Source organism: Halichoerus grypus, chromosome 4 (assembly GCF_964656455.1).
Source record: "Halichoerus grypus chromosome 4, mHalGry1.hap1.1, whole genome shotgun sequence".
In the NCBI taxonomy this organism is placed as follows: Eukaryota; Metazoa; Chordata; class Mammalia; order Carnivora; family Phocidae; genus Halichoerus; species Halichoerus grypus.
In genome coordinates, this window is record NC_135715.1 from 180,265,266 (window position 1) to 180,290,619 (window position 25,354).

General features: G+C 36.4%; 1 protein-coding gene across 2 annotated transcripts in view; it reads right to left on the reverse strand.

The window, feature by feature from the left end:
- CUL3 (cullin 3) overlaps nt 1-25,354 on the reverse strand; it is a 91,951-nt gene that overhangs the window by 47,181 nt on the left and 19,416 nt on the right. Inside the window, exons 1-3 of one of the 2 annotated variants that reach the window (XM_036098724.2) lie at nt 24,043-24,179; nt 22,686-22,812; nt 3,866-3,979 (exon numbers count right to left, since the gene is read on the reverse strand). In XM_036098724.2, coding sequence (XP_035954617.2) covers nt 3,866-3,979; nt 22,686-22,733 — 162 coding nt within the window. In that variant the 5' untranslated portion in view covers nt 22,734-22,812; nt 24,043-24,179. Of the gene's footprint in view, nt 1-3,865; nt 3,980-22,685; nt 22,813-24,042; nt 24,241-25,354 lie in introns of those variants that run through there. The other variant, XM_036098723.2, reaches the window with a different exon arrangement.

The following is a 25,354-nucleotide window of genomic DNA, read 5'->3' on the forward strand; positions in this document are numbered from 1 at the left end:
GAAGATATCAACAACACTTTAATTTCTCTCCAAATCCTCAACAGCATGTATTTTTTAAAGATTTTATTATTTGAGAAAGAGCGAGCACAAGCAGGGGGAGACGCAGAGAGACAAGCAAACTCCCTGCTGAGCGGGGAGCCCTATGTGGGTGGATCCTAGGATCCTGAGATCAGGACCTGAGCTGAAATCAAGAGTCGGATGCTTAACTGACTGAGCCACCCAGGCACCCCAACGACAGCATATTTTTAAAAAAGATTATTTATTTATTTATTTATTTGAGAAAGTAAGTGCTGGCATGCGCAAGCCAGCACAAGGTAGGAAGGGGCAGAGGGAGAAGCAGACTCCCCACTGAGCAGGGAGCCAGATGCAGCTAGATCCCAGGACACTGAGATCATGACCTGAGCTGAAGGCAGACAAACAAGAGCATATTTTTAAAAAGCATTTTGTAAAAGTGTAATCTATGATCTATTAAAGATTCTGTGTGCATTTATTTATTCAAGTCACACGTGAGTGCCTAGTTTGTGCAAGGAGCTGTGCTAGGTGTTGCAGATATAGTGGTGACAAGACCCTGGCCTCTCCTCATAAAGTTCGGTCTAATGGGGAAACAAGGCCCTAAACACTTGTTAATAATGATTGTGATAAATGCTACAAAGGAAGAGCACTGGGTACAATGAGAGCAATTGCAAGCAGTAGGCAGTACACAGGGCAGGTCAGGGAAAGCTTACCAGAAATTTAAGCTAAGACTTAAAGGATAAGTAGGAACAAATCACATAAAGAGAGGAAACATTCTAGAAATATTTCCACACAGAAGACATGTGAAGATTTCAAGATGAGAGAGAAGAATTTCAGCAGGGCAGTAACTTGATCACGTGCTTTCAAATAATCCCTCTAGGAGCAATATGGGGAAGAGAAGAGCAAGGAGCAGAGTGAATGTTAGAAGACTAGTCACTGAATACTCCCAAGAGAGAAATGAAGGTGCTTTCTAGTTGGGTAGTTATAAAAACGGAAAAACCGCAGATTCTAGAAATACATGATGTTGGGAGAAGAGAAGACACAAGAGTAATTCCCAGGTTTCTGGCATGAACAAATGGTATGATATCAATTATGCGTTCATTTGGAAATGCCAAGTCTGAAGTACCTCTCAGACAACAAAGGCAGCCATCAACCTGACAAATGAATATAACAAATCTGAATCTCAGAAAATGAGGCTGGAGATGCTATTTGGAAATCATCTGCACAGAGGCACTAACTGAAGCTATGGTAGTAACTGAGATGAACCAGGAGATGGAAGTCCAGGTTACTAAGCCCTAAGAATGCCTCTATTTAAAGGGCAGAGAAGGAGTAGCTGAGAAGGAACAGTCGGAAAGGCAGGAGGCGTACCGAAGGAGTGCTATGTCACTGAAACCAAGGACCCAGCATGTGAGAAGAAAAGAGTAGTCAACTGTGCGCGATGCTGCGGAAAAAAATCAAGGAGCATGAGGATTCCCACTGATCTCTGCCTTCAGAGATGTGCAGACATGGTGATCCTCGTAAGAGCAAGACTGAACAGCATAACTGAGGAAGAAGCTTAAGTGGTACATATTCAAAGTGAATCAAAGATGAGAGAAAAGGGAGATAGCCAAGGGTCAACATTTCTTATGAGACATGTGCCTGTGAATGGCAATGAGAGACCCTGGGAGGCAGCGCAGGGGCCCAACAGAAAATTTAGTAGAATTTTATTTTGAGGAGGTGAGTGGCCTGAACATGTCTCATGCTGATGAGTAAGACTCAGTAAAAAGGTAGAACCTGAAAATACTTCAGGGTTTTGACAAGGTGGAAAGGGATGTGATCCAGCTTAGCACAGGAGGAAAACTGGCCTTTAACAAGGGGAGACAATGCCTCCATTAAAACAGGCGGGAAAAGGAAAAACACAAAAGGGAGAAAATACAGATAAAACTGTAGATATAGTGGGAAGAACCTGAACACAGGTTCCCCCCACCCCCCACGCTTGCTCTTTCCTCTGAGAAGTGGAAGGCAAGATCATTTAAGAGTGAGGAGGCTGGAGAGCTGGAACTTTGAAGAGAAACTAGTAGAGGGAAAATGAGACTACTGTACAGTGTGAAGGGTCAACTGGAGGCTTGTGACAAAGGACAAACAGTGGCACTGACTACCCTGTGTGGAGTTTCCTCCAGCAGAGGCCCAGGAAAGGTAAGTTGCTGGGTCTATCCAGGGCTGTGGTACTAACAGATGGGTTTGATGAAAGGATGAAGGGACAAGAAACCCTAATCCTAGTGATGAAGGATTTTTACTGAGCACATTACTATGGTCCAGGTGCTATTAAGTGCTGTACTTGAAGGTACCTTCAAGCCTCATGGCTACCCTACCCAATGAGCACAATATTATCTTCATTTTATAAATGAGGAAGCTGAGGAATAAACTAATTAGTTTCTTGACTATGGTCACATAACAGTCAGGACTCAAGGTTTGACATTTCATTTGGGAACCCTCTCCCCCACCCGCACCCCCCAAAAGGAACTGAAATAAAACAAATTTTTAAAACAAAATTATGTTAAGAGTGTATGTATAATTTTTAAAAATTTCTTTTATCAGTAGAGTAACGGACCATGAAATTACAAGTGGTTTTCTATCTTAGTGTTTGTTAGTGTTAAAATTTAAAGACTCATCAAATCCAGAACTTAAGGAGAACAGTATAAGCTAACTTATTTCACAATTATATCCTAGGCACTCTATGTTTTCACATGCTATCTCATTTACCTCAAAATGTCAGCACAGAATGAATCTATATCCTGAAGAGGAAAATGAGGCTCAGAAAGGCTAAATACTGTTATACTTTTTATCAACCCCTGAAAAATGAAGTAGCCTCTCCCTGACCCCCTTGCCACTAAGCCCTATAAAACCAGGGGTAATAGGCCTGACGGCATTCTCTGAGCAGAACAAAAAACTCCACAGCTGTTTGCTCTCACTGGAAATTTTTTCCAACCACTCCTTTATTCTATCAAGTGAAAGAAACTAGGAAATGCTCTCACCATTATAGCTAAAATCAAACTAAAGAAACTGAAAATAAAAATTTGAAAAGCAGAGAGTAAAACCTTAGAAGAAAATCCTACATCCAATTCCCAAATATAAACACTGAAGTAACAAGAAAAGTTATTAGACTTGTTAATTTTGCACTGACACAGTAATTAAGCTTGATGAATCTAGCTTCATTCTATAATCACACAAAGGTAAGAAAAAAGTCGACAGTTTAATCTCCTTGAAAGTTATTAAACAGCTTAGCTCATGTCAATGTTTTCCAAAATGCCTTGCTGAATTTTTTATTTTTCTAGACTGACAAAAACAAAAAACAGTAATAATAGGTAAGAAATGGAAATGTATCTGAATAACATATATACTGCAAAGATTTATTAAGACAGACAGCAGCTATTAGAGTATAATTATTACAAGCATATTTGTATAAAATGACATCCCCATCACTGAAGATATAACATTAGGTCTTAAAAACTTGTAAGAGAATACTAAGTTTTCATCTCTCATGCTGTCATTCAACCACTGTTACTCAAAAAGAGATGTTAGTAAGGTTTTTCAACATCTTCCATTTTGAAGTACAAGTGCTGTATACCAAGAAAAAAATTAGACCTTTCTCTTTCAGTCTTCCATTTTAATCATTAAATATATGAACAATTAAGATTCTATTTCATATAAGCTAAGGCTGGTCCCTGCAAAGGAAATATTGTTTATTTTTTAAAAAAAATAACACCTTCCACACTGACCTGTACCATCCAACTAAACGTGACAGAAAGAAGAAAGACACTGTGTTTTGAAATGCCTAACTTCTTAAAGGAAAAACAAAAAAAGCTCTACTTACCATATACATTAGTATGTCTCTAATCATCACCATAGCTGTTTGATGATCATTCCAAGCTTGATTTAGCGTTTGAAGAAAGTTGTTATTCAATGAGTTTAGTACATCTTCTCGCACCTATTAACAGAAGAGTTCATTAAAGTTTGTTACACACACACACACACACACACACACACACACAACATGCACTCTCTCATACGTATACATGCACATATCTGTTCAATAAAATAATGATGTGGAATCTTCAATTTTACATCAAAGAAATAGGTTATAGGCCAGTAGAAACATTTTAAGCTATAATATAACCTAAATAGAGATAACTAACAAATGTGTTGTATAGTCCAGACCCATCTCCTGATCTCCAGAATCATAAAGCAACCTCCTGGGCATTTCTCAACCCTCCAACAACCTAACATCACAGTCAAAATAAAATCCTAAATATTTATAAGGAACTACAGGGCCCCAGAGAACTGGCCCCAGGCTACTGCTCCAACTAAATTTCCTACTACACCTCCCCTTCCCCATCTTTGTAGAATGGCTGAAAATGTTGATGTTGGAATCAAACTACTGGGCTCAACTCCAGCTGCCTGACGAGCTGTGTCACCTTGGGTAAATTATTTCACGTCTGTGCCTCAGTTTCCTTACATGTGAAACAGTATCCATTTCGTAGAACTGTTGTAAGGGCTAAATGAACACTAGCGACACACTCAGAACAGTGTCTGGCACTCAGTCACACTCACTGAGCATAGACTATTACCTCAGTATGCTCCGGCTACCGTGGAGCTGCGTCCAGCAACTGTGTTCTACCCTTTCTTCTGCACGTTTCACACAGCTTACGCCCTCATTTTTTCTGCCCAAGTTTCACTTCCAGAGAGGTCTTTCTTGACCACCCTATTTCAAACAACAACTTCTATACCCACTCTTCACCCTACACTAATTTTTCCTCACAGTACTTGTCACTGCCTCCTGTTTTACGTATTTATTCACTTACTGTTCCTCTCACTAAAATGCAAGATCCACAGCAGCAGGGATTTTGTCTTTTCCATGTGTGCTTCCCACACCTAGAACAGCACCTTGCATCTAGAAGACCCTTTACTTCATTCCTCCTACCCTCCAAAACCATGATCCACCACCACCATGGTAAGCTTTTTCAGGATACCTATCTCTGCACATCACGTTGCCTTGAGTCTGAAATGCCTTCCTAATGCAATCCTGCTAAGACTACTCAGGCTTCAGGAATTCCTCTCCAGAGTCTACAAGCATATTGCCACCTTCTCCAGTAAGAGGTTCCTGACTACTACTACTACTTCCTGCTATGCTATCTGTCCAATGGTATGACTACTGACTAGAAAACAGAATTCAGACTCTGGTTCTAGCTTTATCATGAAGAAGCAGTTTGTCCTCTAAGTTCCTAGAACACTTGGGGACTATACTGCCAACCTCTCTAATTATTCCAACCCACCCAATCCTCCATGGTCTAGCTCAACTCATAATTCCAGCCTAACCAGACATGTTCTAGCTCCAAACACCTGTAGTAGTGATTAAACATTTTTAGGTTGGGGAGAATCTGAAGTCATGGTGTTTTGTGAGAAACAAATTATTTAATATGTGTGTCGAGTATATAGATATCTATAAACTTGAATTATAAACAGTAAATAAAGTGTCATTGCATATTAGCACTAGTATAAACGAGTATAAACAAGTGGTTGCAAGTGCCAAAGACTGAAAAAAAAAAAAAAATACACAAAACACACTATTCCCCACAAATGAGAGAATAAATTCAAACTGAGAAAACTGTATCTAATTTTTCTTATATATTAGAGGAAAAACAGCTGTTAAGAGATTTTAGTGATGAAACAGTATGTCTGTTGTACTAAACGTGTAGTATGAAAACCACTAGCCTATACCACATAATTATATATAATCTTTTGTTCATGAGACTAATAAGCTCCTTGACTTCAAAATACGTCACCCATAAATATGTTGACTATATCAAAAGTGATAAACACTCATGTAGGTTCGTAGACAGTACTGTGTTAAATACTTTTTGTAAAGTGGATACTAAATCATTTATTCCAACTCGTTAAGTCTGGCACTTGTCAGATGCAAATTCCCATGACAGCTAACACTAAAAAAAACCCTACAAACTGAAAATATGCCTATTTATAAAATTCCTCACCAATCTTCATATCCTTTCAGTGAACCACTGAATTTTGAGTAGCAATTAAATTAATGACAATACCTGAGAAACTGTACTACATGAAAAAAAATATATTCTGAACATCAGAATATCTAGCAATTAATTATTCTTAAGGACTTAAGTCAACTTCTGTATACCCTTCTATTATAAAGTCAAGTTACATGTTAACAAAGTCACCCTAATTTTGGAATGCAAAAATGTACTTGGTATATCTGTTAGATGAATGAAAAACTGACCACTTAAATTTTTAAAAGTTACAAAAGAAGACGTGTGTCCTAAAATTACTGATCTATATACACTTTAAAATATCTCAAGTATTTATGTTATATTTATACTTACACCAGCCTTTCAAAATAAAAATGTGATCAACTAGCACAATGTGTCATAAACGATAAAACTGCTTTATTTGCATACTTCAAAACATTATCCTGACAAATCAATAACAATAAATTTTACTTAGCAGAAAATAGCTGCTATTAATTTTGTTATATTTAGTTTGATTTTTACTGTTGAAGTTAGATGTGGTTGGTCATGGATCAGCTTTGGCCAATGACTTAAGCAGAAATGACACATCATTTTTACATAATGTAAATTTTACCATCTCAGTAATTTTTAAGTGTAAAATTCAGTGGTATTAAATACATTCACAACAATTAACCTCTATCACAGGACATGAGAGTTCTAAGAGGTGCCCCAGAAGATCTGCTGGTCAGACATACTGTTATATTTATTTTTGAGTGATTATGCACACACACACACAGACATAGGACTATAAGACATAAAATAAATGCTTTAGATAAATTTGCTGCCTTCTCCTAATTATTCAGATCACTCTATGAACAAATAATTCTTCCCCTAATGCTGCCTCAGAGAACTGTCCTTCTACTCTGATACATGAAGAGTGAACAAGTATTTGTTCAAATATACATAATAAAAGGTAGGAATGAGATGAAAATTCAACCTTTATGAAGATTAAAATGGACTTTTTAAAAGGTAAGGTTGCATATAAACCAAAAACACATTAAGCGGGGGATAAAAAGATTTAACCCTTATTTTACAAACTGTTAACAGAATACAGAAAATTTGGAATTGGGGTCAGTTTGTGTGTGAGTAACATTGTTAATCTCACACCCTAATAACCACCATTAGTTTCTGCATCAGCAAAGGCAAACAGGAAGGGACCCTGCTCCAGAGGGGGTACCAGTACCAAAGGGGGCCCGCAGATCAGGTATATCCAGCATTATTACAGAAGAAAAGCTACAAAAAGGTTACCCAGGTGAAGAGCTGGAATTTGAAGGGCAAGACAAGGAAAAACAAGCAACAAAGCCATGGAAATTGAGAGTAGGATGGGACCAGCTGTGACAACGAGGCTAAAATGAGTAGTTGAAAACTGATGGCTTGTTCATGGCACTTAGCCTTGCACAAAGCAAGGTACAGACAGTAGTCAAGAGCAGTAGATCATGAACCTGGCAGAGAATTAGAATCACTTGAAGAGCAACAGATTTTGCTCAAGAGAATGAGATGACAAGACACAGACTGAGAGAAAATACTTGCAAAAGGTGTATCTGGTAAAGGACTGTTACCCAATATATACAAGGAATTAATAAAACTCACCAAGAAAACCCAATCTAAAATATTGGCAAAAGACCTGCCCACCTCACCAAAAAAGACAGCCAGATGGCAAATAAGCACACTGAAAGATGTCCAACATCTGATTAAGAAATTGCAAACTGAGGGGCGCCTGTCTGACTCAGTCTGTAGAGTGTGCAACTCTTGATCTTGGGGTTGTACGCTGGAGCCCTACGTTGGGTGTAGAGATTACTTAAAAATACAATCTTTAAAAAGAAAGAAAGAAAGAAATTGCAAATTAAAACAATGGGATACCCTTACACTCTTATTAGAATAGCCAAAATCCAAAACACTGACTACACCAAATGCTGCTGAGGATGTAGCAAACAAGCACTTCTGCTCACTGCTGGCAGGAATGCAAAATGATACACAGCGACTTGGAGGACAGTTTGGTAGTTTCTTACAAAACCACATGTACTCCTACCACACGATCCAGCAATTAGGCTCCTTGCTATAAATACCAAAGGAGTTGACAACTTATGTCCAAACAACACCCTACACTCACATGTTTATAGCTTTATTCGTAACTGCCAAAACTTGGAAGCAACCAAAGTTTCCTTCAGTAGGCGAAACAATAAACTGTGGTACATACAGACAACAGAATATTATTCAGCACTAAAAAGAAATGATCCATTAAGCCATGAGAAGAGATGGAGGCACCATAAGTGCGTATTACCAAGTGAAAAAACACAATCTGAAAAGGCTACTACCTACCATATCATTCCAACATTCCGGAAAGGGCAAAACTAAAGAGACTATAAAAAGATCAAAAGAAGAAAAAGATCAGGTGCTAGGAGTTAGGGTGGAGGGAAAGATGAATAGAAAGAGCACAGAGGATTTTTAGGGGAATGCAACTATTCCGTATGGTACTACAATAGTGGATACATTTCATTATACATTCATTAAAAATATACAGAATGTACACCACCAAGAGTGACCCCTAACTTAAACTATGGAGTTTGGGTGATAATGATAAGTCATTGTAACAAATGTACCCCTCTGGTATGGGATGCTGATAGTGGGGGAGGCAGTGGAAATACGGTACATGACTGTACCTTCTCCTCAATTCTGCTATGAATCTGAAACTGATTTAAAAAATAAAGTCTATTTAAAAAAAAAAAAAAGATTTTGGGGCTGACCCAAGACCAAGAAAAGACAATCTCTTTTTTTAAAGCTACCCAGGTGATTCTCATACAACAGCCAGGATTAGGAAACCACCGGTTTAAGAGCCACACACTAGCCATTTCTGTTCCTTCCCTTTGCAGAATTTCTTCAACACAAGTATGTTTTTGTATAGTTGTAATAATATTGATACAATTCTGAATCCTGATTTTTTTAAAGAACGATCAACATTCAACATTAACCTCTGCTTTAGGAGAAAAATATCTACTTACAGCGTTTCAAGGCAGAAGAGCAATTCAAAGAAAAAGGTTCTATTAGAATAAAATATAGGAAGAAAAAGTCATCTGAGATTTTAAGCAACTACCAACATAACACCAAAAGCATGATCTATAAGAGGAAAAAAATAATAAAATGGACCTCATCAGGATCAAAAACTTCTGTTTTGCAGACACTGTTAAAACAATAAATAAACAAGCTACAGACTGGGAGAAAATGTCAAATTATCTGTATCCAGAATCTCTCTCTCTCTATAGATATAAAAACTCTTACAACTCAGTAAAGAAAGCAAACAATTAAGAAATGGGCAAAAGACCTGAACAGACACTTCACCGAAGAGGTTATATAAAGGCAGTTTTACACATGAAAAGATGTCCAACAACACTAGCCATTAAGGAAATGAAAATTTTAAAAATGAGATACTACTGCACTTCCATTATAATAGCTAAAATAAAATATACTGACAATACCAAGTGCTGACAAAGAAGTCAAGCAAACTAGAACTCTTCTTAGACATTGCTAGTGAGAATGCAAAACGGCACAGCCCCGGAGGAAAACAGTCTGGCATATGACCTAGCAATCCCACTCCTAGGTATTTATCCTAGAGAAATGAAAACTTACATTCACACAAAACCTACGAATGTTCACAGCAGCTCTCTTCATAATCACAAAAAACTACATACAATCCAAAACTCATTCAACAAGTAAACAGGTAAATGGTTATGTAAATGGTAGTATATTCATACAATAGAATGTATCATTCAGCAATAAAAAGGAACAAACTACCAATACATACAACACCTTGGCTCAATCTCAAAATAATTATGCTGAATGAAAGACGTCTGTCTAAAAAGGTTACAGACTGTATTACTCCATTTACATGACATTCTTGAGAAAACAAAACCATAGTGACAGAATAGACCAGTGGTTGCCAAATCTTGGGGTAGGAGGAGGATGTGACTATAAAGGGAAAACAGGGAGTCCTCTGGGGTAATGTTCTGTACTGATTATGACAGCATTTATATGAATCTATACACATGGGCTAAAATTTACAGAACTGTATATGAAAATAAAAGGCTAATTCTATTGATAGAGACTTTTTAAAGCTCACAACAATTATGATTCTCAAGTTGGGCCGTTTTATTATTATATATCATAAACATAAGCTAGGATGCCACAATGTTTATTCTTAAAAGCAACTTGAGGGGTTTTGGTGGCTCAGTTGGTTAAGCATCTGCCTTCGGCTCAGGTCGATCCCGGGGTCCCACGATTGAGTCCAGGGACAGACGAGCTCCCTGCTCAGTGGGGATCTGCTTCTCTAGCTCCCTCTGCCCCTCCTCCCAGCTTGTGCTCTCTCCCGCACTCTAATAAATAAATAAAATCTTAAAAAAAAAAAAAAAAGGCAACTTGAATGCCAAACAGTGAAAGAATTGTTAATTACTTCAGGAGTGTCAACTTATGAATGACTCTGGAGTAATTCAAATTGGCATACTACAGTCCTCATTTCTGTGAACACAGCTTTCCCTGTCCTTTTAATTACATCCTCAGCAAAGATTAAAGTGGAATTACTAAGTCAAAAGAAAATGTTTATTTTTCAACATTGTGATAAAATCTGCTCACTGATAATGTCCAAGTTGCAAGAAACACATCTTCAAATCAATCAAATTACTGGCAAAAGGAAGAGGAGAATAGAAAGGAGGATGACAAGAGAGGCCAGTAGGCATAAGCATGCCTAAGACCTACAAGCTCCCAGTCTTTGCCCTTGAGTTTTCTTATCCAAATATCTTAATGGACTGACAAGGAGGCCAACCCTGCCAGAAGCTCTTGGCTGGATGGAAAGTCAAAAGACATTAATAATTGGCACAGTCTCTCCCACCACCCCCGCCACCAACACACACAATTAAACCATTAATTACAATTTTTTTTCACTCTCTAAGTTTCAATGCCTGGGCAAAATCCCAGCCTAATTAAATGTTTAGGTAACACAAAGAAATTCACTGGCTAAAACTAATTATAAAGATTTTAGCTCTAAAGTCCACTGAAACTAGTAATGAGCCATATAATTAATAACGATATGGACTACGGAAAATTAACGACTTCTTTCTTAAAAAGTCTCAAAACTCAGGACAATATTTAATTCAAATACAGACAAATCTCTGAAGTACAGAAAATGTATTTAGCATTATTTTGCACCGAAATACACAGTGTATTAAAAAACACAAAGTGGGTCATGAATAACATGGAGCACATGCCAATTACACATAAAACATTTACAAAATACCACAGAGAAACTAAAACTTTAAAAGTGTAATCTCCTAGAAATCTGTAGTATTTTAACAATCACTCAAAATTAAAACAATCAAGTTAGTATTTGAAGACAACTTTCCAGGGCAATTACTAACTAGACTTTGAATAAGTTAGTTAACCTATCTGGTCTGTAAGCTCCTCTTACCCGTATTATCACTGGGGTTCACTATAACAATGGCATTCACATCCTGCTCCACTAAGATGTCTTAGTACTACTGCAGGGCAGGCTCCATTTTCCCTGAGTAAATTTGATTTATATTAGTTTTGTGGGATTTAAAAAGTGGCATTTTCCATTGTTTGAAAAAAAAAAACTAAGAGCCACAGGATGTCTGCTAAGTACTTTTCTGTCTCTAAATTCTGAAACAAATACTGCTTATTTCATCTGACTAAACTATTTACATAAATATGCAACATTTACATGATCAAAAATAGCACTTAAGTTCCCACTTACATCTGAATTTTTTCAGGGTCCCACACATGTGATCTGGGGGGTGTCATTTTACAAATTTTACCAGTTATGTAAACCCTGTTTTTCTAAGGAATGTCATTAAAGAGTTATTATTGAAGAGCTCAAAAAACTTTCATCACATCAGAGTGATGTGACATAAACCTGTCAATAAAAGTGGCTACCTACAGAAGTCAATCTCCATGGAAGCCAAACCATGGAGCACAGAAGACATCTCTCCTAATCTGACACAAATAGCTTTTAAAAAGCTCCACAGCTCTTCCCTTTCTCCTGAGAACTCTTGATTTATTTTTTTTTATATTTTATTTATTCATTTGAGACAGAGAGATAAGAGAGAGAGAGCATGAGCAGGGGGAGAGGCAGAGGGAGAGGAAGAAGCAGACTCCCCACTGAGCCAGGAGCCCAATGTGGGGCTTGATCCCAGGACCCTGGGATCATGATCTGAGCCTAAGGCAGACGCTTAACCATCTGAGCCACCCAGGTGCCCCGAGAACTCTTGATTTAAAAGATCAAAAAGAAATAGTGTAATATTTTGCTATTTTTAGGTAACAGTCATATATAGTGAATAGTGGCAGCACAGGAGTGCAGATGCTGAAAAGCTTGCCTGCCTGATGCAAACCACAGATCCAACACTTGGTAGATACATAACCACCAGTAACTTCTTTGTGTATTAAGTTTTTACAAAAGAGGAATAATAACAACACCTACTTCTAGGAGCTGTTGTGTGGATAAAATGAGTTAATACACAAATAATGCTTACAACAGGGCCCAGCCCACAGTAAATATAGCAATTGCTACAACCATAATACTACTGGTATTACATATTCATATTATTATCACATAAATATTTGATCTTGCTACTCTATAAGTGTGGTCCACAGAACAGGATCGTGTTCAAGACTGTCATCATCATCACCATCACCACCACCACCACCTTGGAGCTCGTTAGAAACACACAATCTTGGGTCCTAGGTCAGTCCTACTGAATCAGGATCTGCATTCCCAAGTGCCTTAGATTTTGGGAAACATGTTAACACAAAATATATATACATACATATGGTTACACACTTTATACAGTACTTCCTAAGCTCTCAATTTTCACTTGATTCTTGCTTTCCTTTCTTCTAAAAAACAGAAATTTCTCCATTAACTGGAAGGAATCCTTTTACTCTATAAAGTTGGTATATTCAATATAAGTTTGGTGAACAGATGTTGCTCTCTCTCATAATACATAACAACCTTAAGATTTTTGTATTTCAAAGCAAATTTCTACTAAGCTGAGGAGCATTAATCTTAACTTTTGTAGATATCTTAAACTTTCCAAGAATTCACTAATGACAAGAGATTCCTGAATGATACAAAATTCACTGCCCTCTTGATATTTTCTAGACTGACAGTATTATTTCTCATTATTTTCACTAACTTTTAAAAAAAAAGGTGGCAGTCTCAATCAGAGGAATCATACCAGTATCAATGACAAAAGAGTAAAATAGCTACTACAGGGAAAACTTGCTTCTTGATTGTTGTCAGAAGATTCTTCTGTAAGTAATTTTACTGACATATATATACTCAGTAATGTAAGTTTAAGCATTTTACAAAGAGCACACTACTTGTAATTTCAACATAAAATTCATTCCTAGTGGCAATATCTCCCCATTCACTCTGTAAGTATCCAAAATGAAGCTCTTTATTTAAAAGAATACATAAAAATCTTTCTTCAAACTGTCAATTCAGATAACTTAATGATTACTTCCAACAAGCAAAGCAGGGTGCTAGCCACTATGGGGGATAGAAAATGCATTCAGCCACTTTACAATTTCTATGGGGTAAGGGAGAAAAGAGGAGCCTAATACTAGCATTCATATGACCTTAATACAAAGTAGAATACAATGAATAGCACTAGAGAATCATGAGGCTCAAAGCAGGGGCACACAGTGAGAATTACGACAACGTATTTTTATAATTTCATACATAAAGAATATTTGCTACATGTTAAAGCAAATAAGAAATCATATAAATTTGGCATCACTTTAAAAAAAAGTTCAAATATTAACTTAAAAAGAAAAGTTAGTAAAATCAGGATTTCTCTGTGAGTACAAAGTAGTGCCATGAAAACCAGGAGCTTTTTACCTAATGATTGGAAAACCAAAACAAAGTAGTATACCATAGAAGGACATGGATTATCTATCACTTGTATTACATTCACAATGGTTAAGATAAAAGATACACATTAAAAACCATTATAGCATTAGTACCATAATTAAACTTTGGACAAGGCCACTGACAGAATACGCAGTAAAACATACACAAAGCATGGCAATATGGCAATTAGTCTTTTTGTTCTCTTGATTAACATGAGAGAAGAAAAACCCCAAAGTTCCACAGGATCACACGATCTGGCTCCCAGCAGACAGACTCATCTCAAAAAATGAGAGATACGTAGCCCAAAATTTTCACTGTGCTTTTAAATGGTGAAATATACTCAGCTTAAACAGGGTTTGGATTCGGCAATTAACTTGGGTAGGTAGAAGCACATTTGGAAGACAAAACAGAATTTGGCAGCTGGTGAATATAAAGCATGGTTTCCATTTGACTGCTAGTATTCTCTGGGATTCATTTCAATAGACAATTATTGAGTGCCAACTACATGAAGGAGCAAGAGGAAAAAAGATGAGTAAGACAGGTCCTAGGTTGGTCACTTGCTTTTTTGTAAATATTAAGAGATATTATTTTTTGTAAATATTACTAGAAAATACAACAGAAAACAAGATAGAAAGGGGTATCCGCCCTCACAGTGCTTACAGTCTACACAACAATTTAAGTGGGAATAGCTGATATTTACCACATGTGTGAATTTATCAAATAAAGTTAACACCTTAAGCTTGGCTCTCCCCGACATCATTTCTCTTCCAATCCTTTTAAAGTAGAAGCTACTCAATTTCTTACGCCCCTCCTATCCCACGGTTGCCATCTTCCTGACTCTCTAATAATCTCTATTCCCTACATTATCCCCCCCAAATCTCTTCCTCTTTGGGGATTACTCTATTCATATTCAAGTCACTCTTCCAAATCATATTCATTAAGGGTTTGTACCCCTAGCTCAGACAGAGCCTTCCTCCTGTCATCACCCTAAGCAACTCCAATATTCAGTGTAATAGGTTCTGTTTCCTTCAACAACTTAAAGTTAGAAGAAAAGGAGAAGATGGCAGGAGAATAAAAGATATGCGACAATGAAGCACTGAAGATGGCATGCCTACTTATCTTCAGTCAGTCTCTTTTGAAGACAAAAAAACCAATGGCTCCCACCACCCACATCTTCAGTCAGTCTCTTTTGAAGACTTAAAAAACCAATGGCTCCCACCACCTACAGGATAAAATCCAAATCCCCTATAATGTTTTTCAAAATCTAGTCCAACCAACTTTACCACTCTCATTCCCAACAAATGTATTTGAAGCCTTTTATATTCTACCTACACTGATCTTACCTGACTGTGCTCATGCCTACCTGCCTTTTTTACTCATGCCATTTTCTTGACTATCTTTTGCCTTTGTTCACATCATGAATCTTTAATAATCCTTTAAGGCTTATCAAAAGTGACCTCCTCTTTCTACTTTGCCCTGAATTCCTCAAGCAAAATAATTCTCCTTCAAATCTGATTACCTCACTAAAATTGGAAGATTCTTGCTGACAGGCATAGTGTCTTATTATTTTTTGGTAGATGAAACACAAGAGATTCAATATCTGTGGGCCTCTGAACTGAATCTGTCTTTGCTAACAAAAATTTTATTCCTGAGTGTTTCTATCAACGTCCTTTTATAATTCACTGCAATCATTATATTTATATTTTGTACTTAAATGCCATTAAAAAAAAAACAACCCTCTAGAGTCATTCACATTTGCCTAGAAAGGAAAAGCACTAAAAAAGCTTTATTATATAAGCTATTAAGTAATTGGCTTACAAAATAGTCCAGAGCTTACCAAGAATACCAACTTTATTTCCACATGCAATTAGTACCCTCACAGAAACACTTTAATTTACTGGTGAATAAACATAATATTTAAAATTCTGGCTCTTCTCTTTCTCCCTTCAAAAACGGGAGAAAAATCAATATACTGAAAAAAGTTTACACAGAGACATCATTTTCAGCAAATGAAACTCTACATACAAAAAATAAACAATAGGGTGTTATTTCACAAAAAGACTTCAGTTTACCACACAAACAAAACAAAAAACCTCAAACAAGAAAGCCAATTAAAAATTCAAACTATTCTTCAAAGCTTCAGTTTCTCTACCTGTAAAACAAAGTGCTTAGAATTGATCAGATTACTAGGCACAGATTCAAGTGCTTAAGTCTAAAACATAAGTTCCCCAAAGGCAGGGACCTTTGACATAATGCAAATGCTTATTAGACCAGTGCCTGGAACATAAGAGGTCCTCGACAGGGAGTTTTCTAAATGAATGAAAAGTCAGCAGGATCAAGCTCCCTTATTCTGCCTTCCACCCAAAGTAAGAGATTATTTGAAGTAACAGGATATATGGATAGAAAGACTTTTTTTTTTTTCATTGTGTGGATATAATTCCACTTATTCACAATTAGTGAATTTTTAGTTTTCAGCCTTTTTTAAAGCATTTACGTACAATGCTACAATGAATATTAGTATAAATACTTTTTATATACATATTTAAACATATCTACAGGATGAATTCTTTTTTATTTATCTTTCAAGTTTTTATTTAAATTCCAGTTAATGTATAGTGTAATATTAGTTTCAGGAGAATTTAGTGATTCATCACTTACATGTTAACACCCAGTGCTCATAAAAAGACTTTAAAAACCACTTAAATGTTCTTTTTAGCAAGAAGCTGTTTCTAAGTAGAGCTAAAAAGTCAACATCTTTTTTATTCAAACTTTCAAAGTACAAGAATTAGCTCATTTATGAGGTTACCATATTATTAATTATTATAGAGTAATAATTTGAGAGAGAAAATTAAGCGTAAGGCAAATGTAAGAAACCTATTAAGCATCACAAAATTGGAATAAAGTTCTTGCCACATTAAAACCAAAGCAAGTTTCTCCCCTGATCTTAAGAAACAATTCAAAATGGAAATGTTTTTATTCTAAATATGTATTATGGCACAGGAAAGGACAACAGTAAACTTTAAAACTATAATCTTCCTAAGTCTTAAAAAAAACAAAATTATCAAGATACATAACCATTATATAATTTTAAAGCTCATTTAGGTTAATAAAACCAATCCCAATCTCATTTATAAATTAATAATCTGAAGTCCAGAAAAGTCTAGTAATTTGTTCAAGACTGGTAGTAGCAGAATTAGGCCTAAAAAAGTCCAGTTCTCCCCACTTTCTACCCAGTACTTTTTCCACTGCAGCTACTTTTAAATTATTAGTAAACATGAAGTGTTCATCAGTGGATAGAAGAGGTAAAAGCAAGTCCTCAGTTACTTTACTATGAGCTTAAAGACTTTCTGTCAAGTTTAAATCCCAAACAGGAATCTTTTAAAAGAGGCCTCCAAAAAAACGAACAGGACCCTTTAAATATCTTACAATTTTGTCAGTTACACCTCAATAAAGCCAAGGGGGGGGGGAGGGGGAGGCGAGGAGGAGATGGCGAGGAGGAGATGGCGGGGGAGATGGCTCCACCCTTACCTGACCCTACTCACAAGTAACAGAACTGAATGGTACTACGTTTAAATTTAAAATGGTCTTTAGCCATTACACACACACAAACACAAAGAGACAAAACGGTTATGAAAACCACAACTCTGAGGTCAGAGCTGGATCTGGTCATTTTTCAGTTTCCATTGCAATCCTCAAATCTACCTAAAATGTTTTAATTCCTCGGGATTAAATTCCTCATTTCTCTTTTCTGTGTGATTTCATCTATATGCTCACAATTTCCAAACTTACATTTCCAGTCCAAATTTCTCAGACAACTAGATTTGCATATCCAATTTCACTGGCATCTTAAAATTAACCTGTTCAAACAGAGCTCCTTTTTCTACCCCAAACCTGTGTTAAAAAAATGGAACACGTTGTTGCCCAAGAACCAAAAACCTAGGAGTCCTCTTGGATTCCTTCCTCTTCCTCATTTCCTACAACCAATCTATTCAGAAGTAATCTCTCTACATTCAAAGTATCCTGAATCTGGAATCTTCTATCCCCACTGTCACTACACTGGTATAAATCACCACTACCGCTCACCTGAATTACTGGATTATTCCTTCCTACTCCCCTCACTTCAACTCTTGGGTCCTCTAAATTTATGTATCACACAGCAACCCAAGTAAGATTTTAAGAATCTACATCAGATCATGTCACTGTCTTGTTTAAAATTCTTGAATGGTTTCCTAATGTACATATAATTAAGTAGGAAGCCCTTATACCATGGTTTCAATGACTCTCTCTTCAAACCTCATCTTGGTCCCATTCTTCCCCACTGCCAATACTTAATTCCCCATCCACGACAGGCTTTGTTTTCAATTTCTCTATTCCAGAGACCGGCAAAGCATGGCCTGCTGTCTTTTTAAAATAAAGTTGTATTGGAAAACTGCCACATTCATTCATTACATATGGTCTATTGCTCCTGTGGCGCTGCAACAGGAGAGAGTTGAGGAACTGCCGATAGAATGTATGGCTCAGGAAGCTGAAAATATTGACGATCTGGCCCTGTAAAGAAAAAATGTTCTATAGCCATCCCCTTTGCCTGGAATGCTCTTCTCATGAGCACTTTACTCATGAGCACCTTCTCATTCGTCAAGTCCCCTCTTACTCAGAGTCCTTTCTTGGCCTATGTAGTTGCCCGCATCGTTTTTCTCTATCTCTGTATCCTGTTTTTTTCACCATGTTTCATAACTAAACATTTGTTTACTTGTTTAACTGTTCTATGACTGCAGGGATCAAATGCATTCCAACATATTTTTTATACCTAAGTCAGAGGCTGGCAAATAACATACTTTTGAATGTTGAATTATGTAATAAGAAGTCTTATATGGGTATTTTTGAGGCTTTGACAAAATGATCTATAATTTAAAAACCCTTAAAACTAGAAAGTAGAACTTTTTTTCTCCAGTATAACCACGCTTTTAAGTTATTTATAGAAACAAATGTTAAAGAGAAGATAATCCCTGTAAATTCTGAAATGTTTTCATATTTACCAAAATGAGATTTTTTTTTTTTTTTTTTTCTTATGGAGAGGTACAAGGGCCATATCACACTCTTAAGTTTTGCTCTGTGGTCTAGAGAAATTCACTGAATTCCTTTGGGTCTCAGGTTCCTCAAAGGGAACATTCTTCTAGAGGTAGGAAGAATATACTACCAAGTTAAGAGAAAAGCATTTAGCTTTTTTATATCTGCTTCAATTTTGTGAACTCACTTCTAAAGCCAACAATCAGCTTCCTTCATCTCAGAGAAGTTCCTCCATTCATCCGCCCTGATAGTTTGTGCCATTCTGCTTTACAAAAGATCTTGCTCAGATGTTTACTATTCTCATCTTGCAACCAGGGTACTAGCAACGACTCTGCATAAAAATTGTATTTCATTTGAATCCCTCAACGTGAAAAAATAGGTCCTGGCTGCCTATATACCACAGCACTAAAATGTTCACTTCAGTAGAAAATAACTTTGCTTTGAAGAAAGTATTATTGCTTACGTAGTTCAGGAAAGTGCTAAAAGCACAGTGAGGAACAACAACAACAAAAAAAACCTGATGATTAGAACACACAGTAAGGTTTTCAGAACCACAAAAAGGAATACACTGTGAGACTGAAGACGTGTTACTTTCATACCACAGAACCCTGAACCTGAACCATTCTCTCACCTAGTCAGAAAGTGCAATGTACAAACTGGCAATAATTATGCAAACTACACTTCTGCACATTTGGTAGAAAAAACTGAGACTTCCTACATCAGAGCACATTTAGGCTACTGTATAATGGCTCTGCCTGTCAGTTAACAAATTTCTTTGGGCTGTGTCCCCTTCATACAGTAGTACTGTATTTGTATGATTATTAAAAGTTTTCATAAGAGCAAGGATGAAATAAGATAAATGGAAAACACAAAAATGAAAGCATAGATACTAGCAGAGGTTAAAAAACTTAATTCAACTGAAATAAGGAAATCAATCATTAGATATACTGGTATTGGTACCTTTCCTAGCCAGAAATTGACTAGTTTAAACTGGTCAAATGAGCATTTGTGAAAGAAAAAATTAAAGAACATTTTCAGATGCTGGTGATGAGTGACTAATGCCTATGTAACAGAAATAAAAAGAATTTAGTGTATATAATTTCTTTAGCACAATTAACTTGAATACATGTTCTCTGTAACATATTATAGGGAACTGCCTATATTTTGAAATAAGAGTTAACCTGAGATATGGGACCACTTTGAGCAACTCACAAATATGCTGAAACTCTTATAGTTACCATAGAATTATTGTTCACATGACTTCAATTTCTACCTAACCATGTTTCAGAGTCCAAAAATCACTTAAACACTGACTTCCCAATCTGGTCTCCCCTCCTTTCCTCACTTTTTGGATGAGCCAATTCTCAACACAGCACATAACTACAGATGTTTTTTCTGCATCTGTGCCCAAGCTGCAAAGCAAAGCTTCTAAAAACAAACAAAAAAGGCAAATCACACATTCAGGCCAACTCCTACTGAGCTATCTTTTTCCTCACTTGCCAATTCCTATTCCCAAGAAGGGCTACTCCAAGTCTCTTCATCTCATTTTCAGAAGATGCATGGCTTAATTATTAGATTTGTAATAGTTTTAGAACTAAAGAATCTCAGGAGATATTACTGCTAGCTCCTTCATTTTAATTATAAATAAACCAAGAACTAGAATTTAAAGGACTACAGCTTTAGAAACACTGAGCCAATTTACTCGAAGCCTCTCCTGCACCCTCAATTTCATCGTGTTTATTGCATCTTGATCCATTCCTTATGCCTCAGGAGCAGATCTACAGAGGAGTCAAGGACTCAGCCTGAAACCACACTACCCGAATACTGTTCCAGCTAGGCCACTTACTACCTATGTGCATCTAAACAAATCACTAATTCTCTGTGCCTTGGTTTCTCCACTTGTAAAAGAGAATAGTCATATCCGGCTCATTAGGTTGTGACCACTAACACAGGTAAAAGCACTGGAACCGAACCTAGCACACAGAAATGCTAAATAATAGTTGTGGGTGGCGCCTGGGTGGCTCAGTTGATTAAGCGACTGCCTTCGGCTCAGGTCATGAGCCCAGGGTCCTGGGATGGAGTCCCGCATCTGGCTCCCTGCTCCTCGGAGAGCCTGCTTCTCTCTCTCCCTCTCCCCCTGCTTGCACGCTCTCTCTGTCAAATAAGTAAATAAAATCTTAAAAAAAAAAAAAGAGTTAGTTGTGACCACTACCATCATTCATTATAGAACCTCTGGCAAATGAGAGCATGCCTTTATTCTACCTTTACTTCTCTGTTCTCAATTCCGTACTCTCTCCATATCCAAGAACTCAGTTGCTCCAATCATCTCTCCTTCAATAGCTTTAAGCAAAACTCTTACACTCGCATTTCTTCTTTCTTTTGATGCCAAGTTTCTTAAATTAGTATTCTTCATTTCCCACACTTACATACCATAGTTTGCTTTTGAAGATTCATCCTTTGGCTCTAGGATTTTTGTTCTCTGAACTCCAATACTTCTTCCTCAGTGTACATGCTACCAAACATCCAGTGTTGATCTTCAGTTTGAGTTCCTGCTCAAGCCCTAAACCTGTGTATCTCTATACACAGGATATTTCTAGGTGAGCATTTTATGATGATCTCACACTCAATTTCCCTCACATATAAAATGATTTTGAAGGTACCTTCCAACTGTAAAAATCTCCAATATTATCTAAAACAGTATCTGTCATCTCCTCTATCCATTCATGTCTAGCCTATCACTTTACTCAAATTTTTCCAGGTCCTCCCCAGCTCCCAGCAAACACCCTCCCAATTCTACAGTTACATCATTTTTATCCTAATCTTCTTAAAATATTCTGTCACATTATCATCCACTTAAAAACCTCCAATAAACTTCTACTGTTAATTAAGCCCAAATTCCTTAGCTTGGCATTCAAGTTTTTCTCCAGTCTGTTCCCAAACCACCTTTATATTAGAATCCACTAATCCCCATAAATTATTATATACCTCAATCAAACTCTATTTACCACCTAAGTGTACCCAATTTATTTCCGTATAATCACATGACATCTGCCATCTTGGAATGCCTTCCACATTGTTCCCTTATATCCCAAATGTCTCATGGCTCAGTTCAACCTGATACTTTTCCATTTAATCTTACAGCCCAGGATAATCTCTCCCTCATTGGAATTCCTAAGCCTTTTATTGCCTATTCAATTCATTTGCCACTTAATTATATAATGCCTTACACTATGAGCTAAATGTCTGCATCATCTCTCACATCACAGTACAAACAAGGGATATCATATCTCTGTATACCCACTGTATTTTCCTAGAAAGCTGTGCAGAGTAGGCACTAAAGAAACCGTTGGTTGCATGAAGAACACAATCACCTTGCTTCATGAGATACTAGCTACCTGCTCCTGTAATCCCATGTAAGAGAAAGAAATTATGGAAGGAATAGTAGAAATAGAAAGTAACTATTTTGTAACCACCACAGTAATAATGATTCATGCAAGAATCATCAATGGATGCTAGAACCATCACATGAAAGTTTCTTGGGGAACAGGATATTTATACAGTCTCAAAATATATCTGAACAAATTACTTATGAATTACAAAGGGAAAAAAGGTACCTTCACAGTGGAGAAATCTGGCGGACACCAAGTGATCAAAGTTAACATCACCAATAATGGGATAAACTGACATCATGTGCCTCCTGATGTGATGCACTGAGGACACAACATCACTTATGTATTATTCCTGCCAAAAATGCATAACCTGAAACTAGTCATGAGGAAACAATCAGACAAACCAAAAACCGAGGGACAATCTACAAAACAACTGACCTATACTCTTCAAAAATGTCAATGTGCTGAAAGACAAGAAGCTGAGGAACTGAGTGTGTGATCCTGGATTGGATCCTGGATCAGAAAACAAACTGCTATAAAGGACATCACTGCTACACAGGACAACTGATGAATTTGAATGTAGACTATATTAGATAACAGTATTATATTAATGTTAAACTGCCTGATTTTGAACATCAGTCTTTGGTTAAGTGAGACAATTTCCTTGTTCTTAGGAGAAACATCCCAAAGTATTTGAGGGTAAATGAATTTAAAACTTGTTCTCTAATTCTTCAGCAATAATAGTAATATCAGTAATAGTAATAATAACAAGGATCAATAGGAAGATTAGCAAAAATGTGGCAATATGTTAACAACTGGTGAATCTACAATACAAGAGATCATTGTACTATTTGGTGTAACTTTTCCATTTTTTTCAAAATAAAATTTAAAAAAAACGAACACCCTAATACCACACAAAAACTTTGAGAAGTTTTTATTTATCTGTGGTATTTTATATTTTATCTGACAATCTTAAAGCAAGAAATACTTGCAATAGAAGAGTTTGCTCTATATAAACATTTATTTTAAAAAAGCAGAAACATATTTTTAGAACCAAAGAAATATTTTATAATTTTAATAGCCCAACACTAATTTATCTTTTTTTTTTAAAAAATTCACTTACTATAAAACTCAGTTAAAATAATGTCAATTTCAACTGGTGTAAATTCCTAGACAGTATTTTTTTAAACAATGTAGTTTTATTATTTTCAAATATACAGAGAAAGTAGAGAAAGATAAAATGGACTGACTGGTTCAGCATTTTAAGGAAAAAATAATCATCTGTATTTCATACATTAATAAACAAGCATTTGTAAACTAATGAAAGTTTGTTTACTTAATTATGATTACAGAGAATGTATTTATATTATAAATCACAAACTTCATCTTCCCTCAATTATCAAAAATTGTTATTTAGCTGATTATAAGTTTTGAGTGAGATTTTATAATACAGCCATTAATTACTATTTCTATAGGCTTCCTGGAGCCTTTAAAACTAATACTTCTAGTCAAAGTACAATATAGTATATAAAGGATTTTCTAGATTCCATATAATTAGCAATAGTCCTTTAAAGTTGGATACCTTATTTATGAGATGTTCGGTAACAACTTCTCTTAGTCCAGTGTAGAGCTTTTCTCCATGTTTATGCAAAACCATTGTATAAGCATTTCTATAGAGCTCCTCAAAACTAAGACCACTGTTATTCTTACGCTGGATTTCTTGAATTGCATTTTTCAGAAGGTCCCAAATGCTGTTTACATATTTTTCATCCATGGTCATCTGTAATATCCAAGAGAGAAAAAGAGACAAAAAAAAAACACCAATGGTTGAAAATCTTTCTGTATTTGTCCATATAGTAATTATCTTATTATATAGCTATAATTATAAATCTGCACGACTTATAAGGATGTTAACAGTCTGTTTTAACAAAAATAAAGGGATACATCTAAGAATCGTTTTTAGAGCTGACAGAGCAATTTTTTAAAAATCCCTTAAGACCTCCCTCCTTTCTTATATGCATTAAAACCCTCCAATTTAAATGAAATCATAATCCCCGATGTTAATACTTGCTTTAGCCAAAAGTGTAAGGCACCCTTTTCCTTAATTTATTTAGAAGAATACAAGCTCAGAGAGAAACCCTGAAGAAAGACTTCCATGATTTAAAAAATAATTGAGGGGGTGCCTGGGTGTCACAGTCGGTTAAGCCTCTGACTCTTGGTTTCAACTCAGGTCGTGATCTCAGGGTAGTGATATCGAGCCCCACGTCAGGCTCCACAGTCAGCACGGAGTCTGCTTAGGTTTCTCTCTCGCTCTCCCTCTGTCCCTCTCCCCGTCCTCCCCATGCTCTTTCTTTAAAAAAAAAAAAAAAAAGAAGAAAGAAAGAAAAGAAAAGAAAAGAAAAAATGAGGACATGAACACTATTTTCCTCTCCTGAAGATTTACAGAGCTCCTTAGCAAATTAAAGATTGGAAGAAGACCTGCAATTAAAAACAAAACAAACCAAAAAACCCCACATTTTCTGTTTAACCCATTCTTATTTTCTTCCTTTCCCAGTTTAGATTCCACAGTCCATCATTTGTAGCTACCTTGTATACACCCATGAATCACTTGCCCCTCTCCCCACCAAAATACTTGCCATTCTAAACCCCATCTACCCACCTACTCTTCACATGCACCCACGTGTGTAGCTCAAAGTAAATGAATCACACACATACACCCATATTCAATACGTCTCAGTTTAAATTGATAACCACTAACCACAGTGGGCCCTGGATACAACCCCATAATCCTACATTCTAGACTACGGACTCTACATTCCTAGGTGATTTTACACCATCTCCTCCTTCCTCACTCTAGGGATAATGACTTTTTTCCTGTTCCATTGAGAAAACAG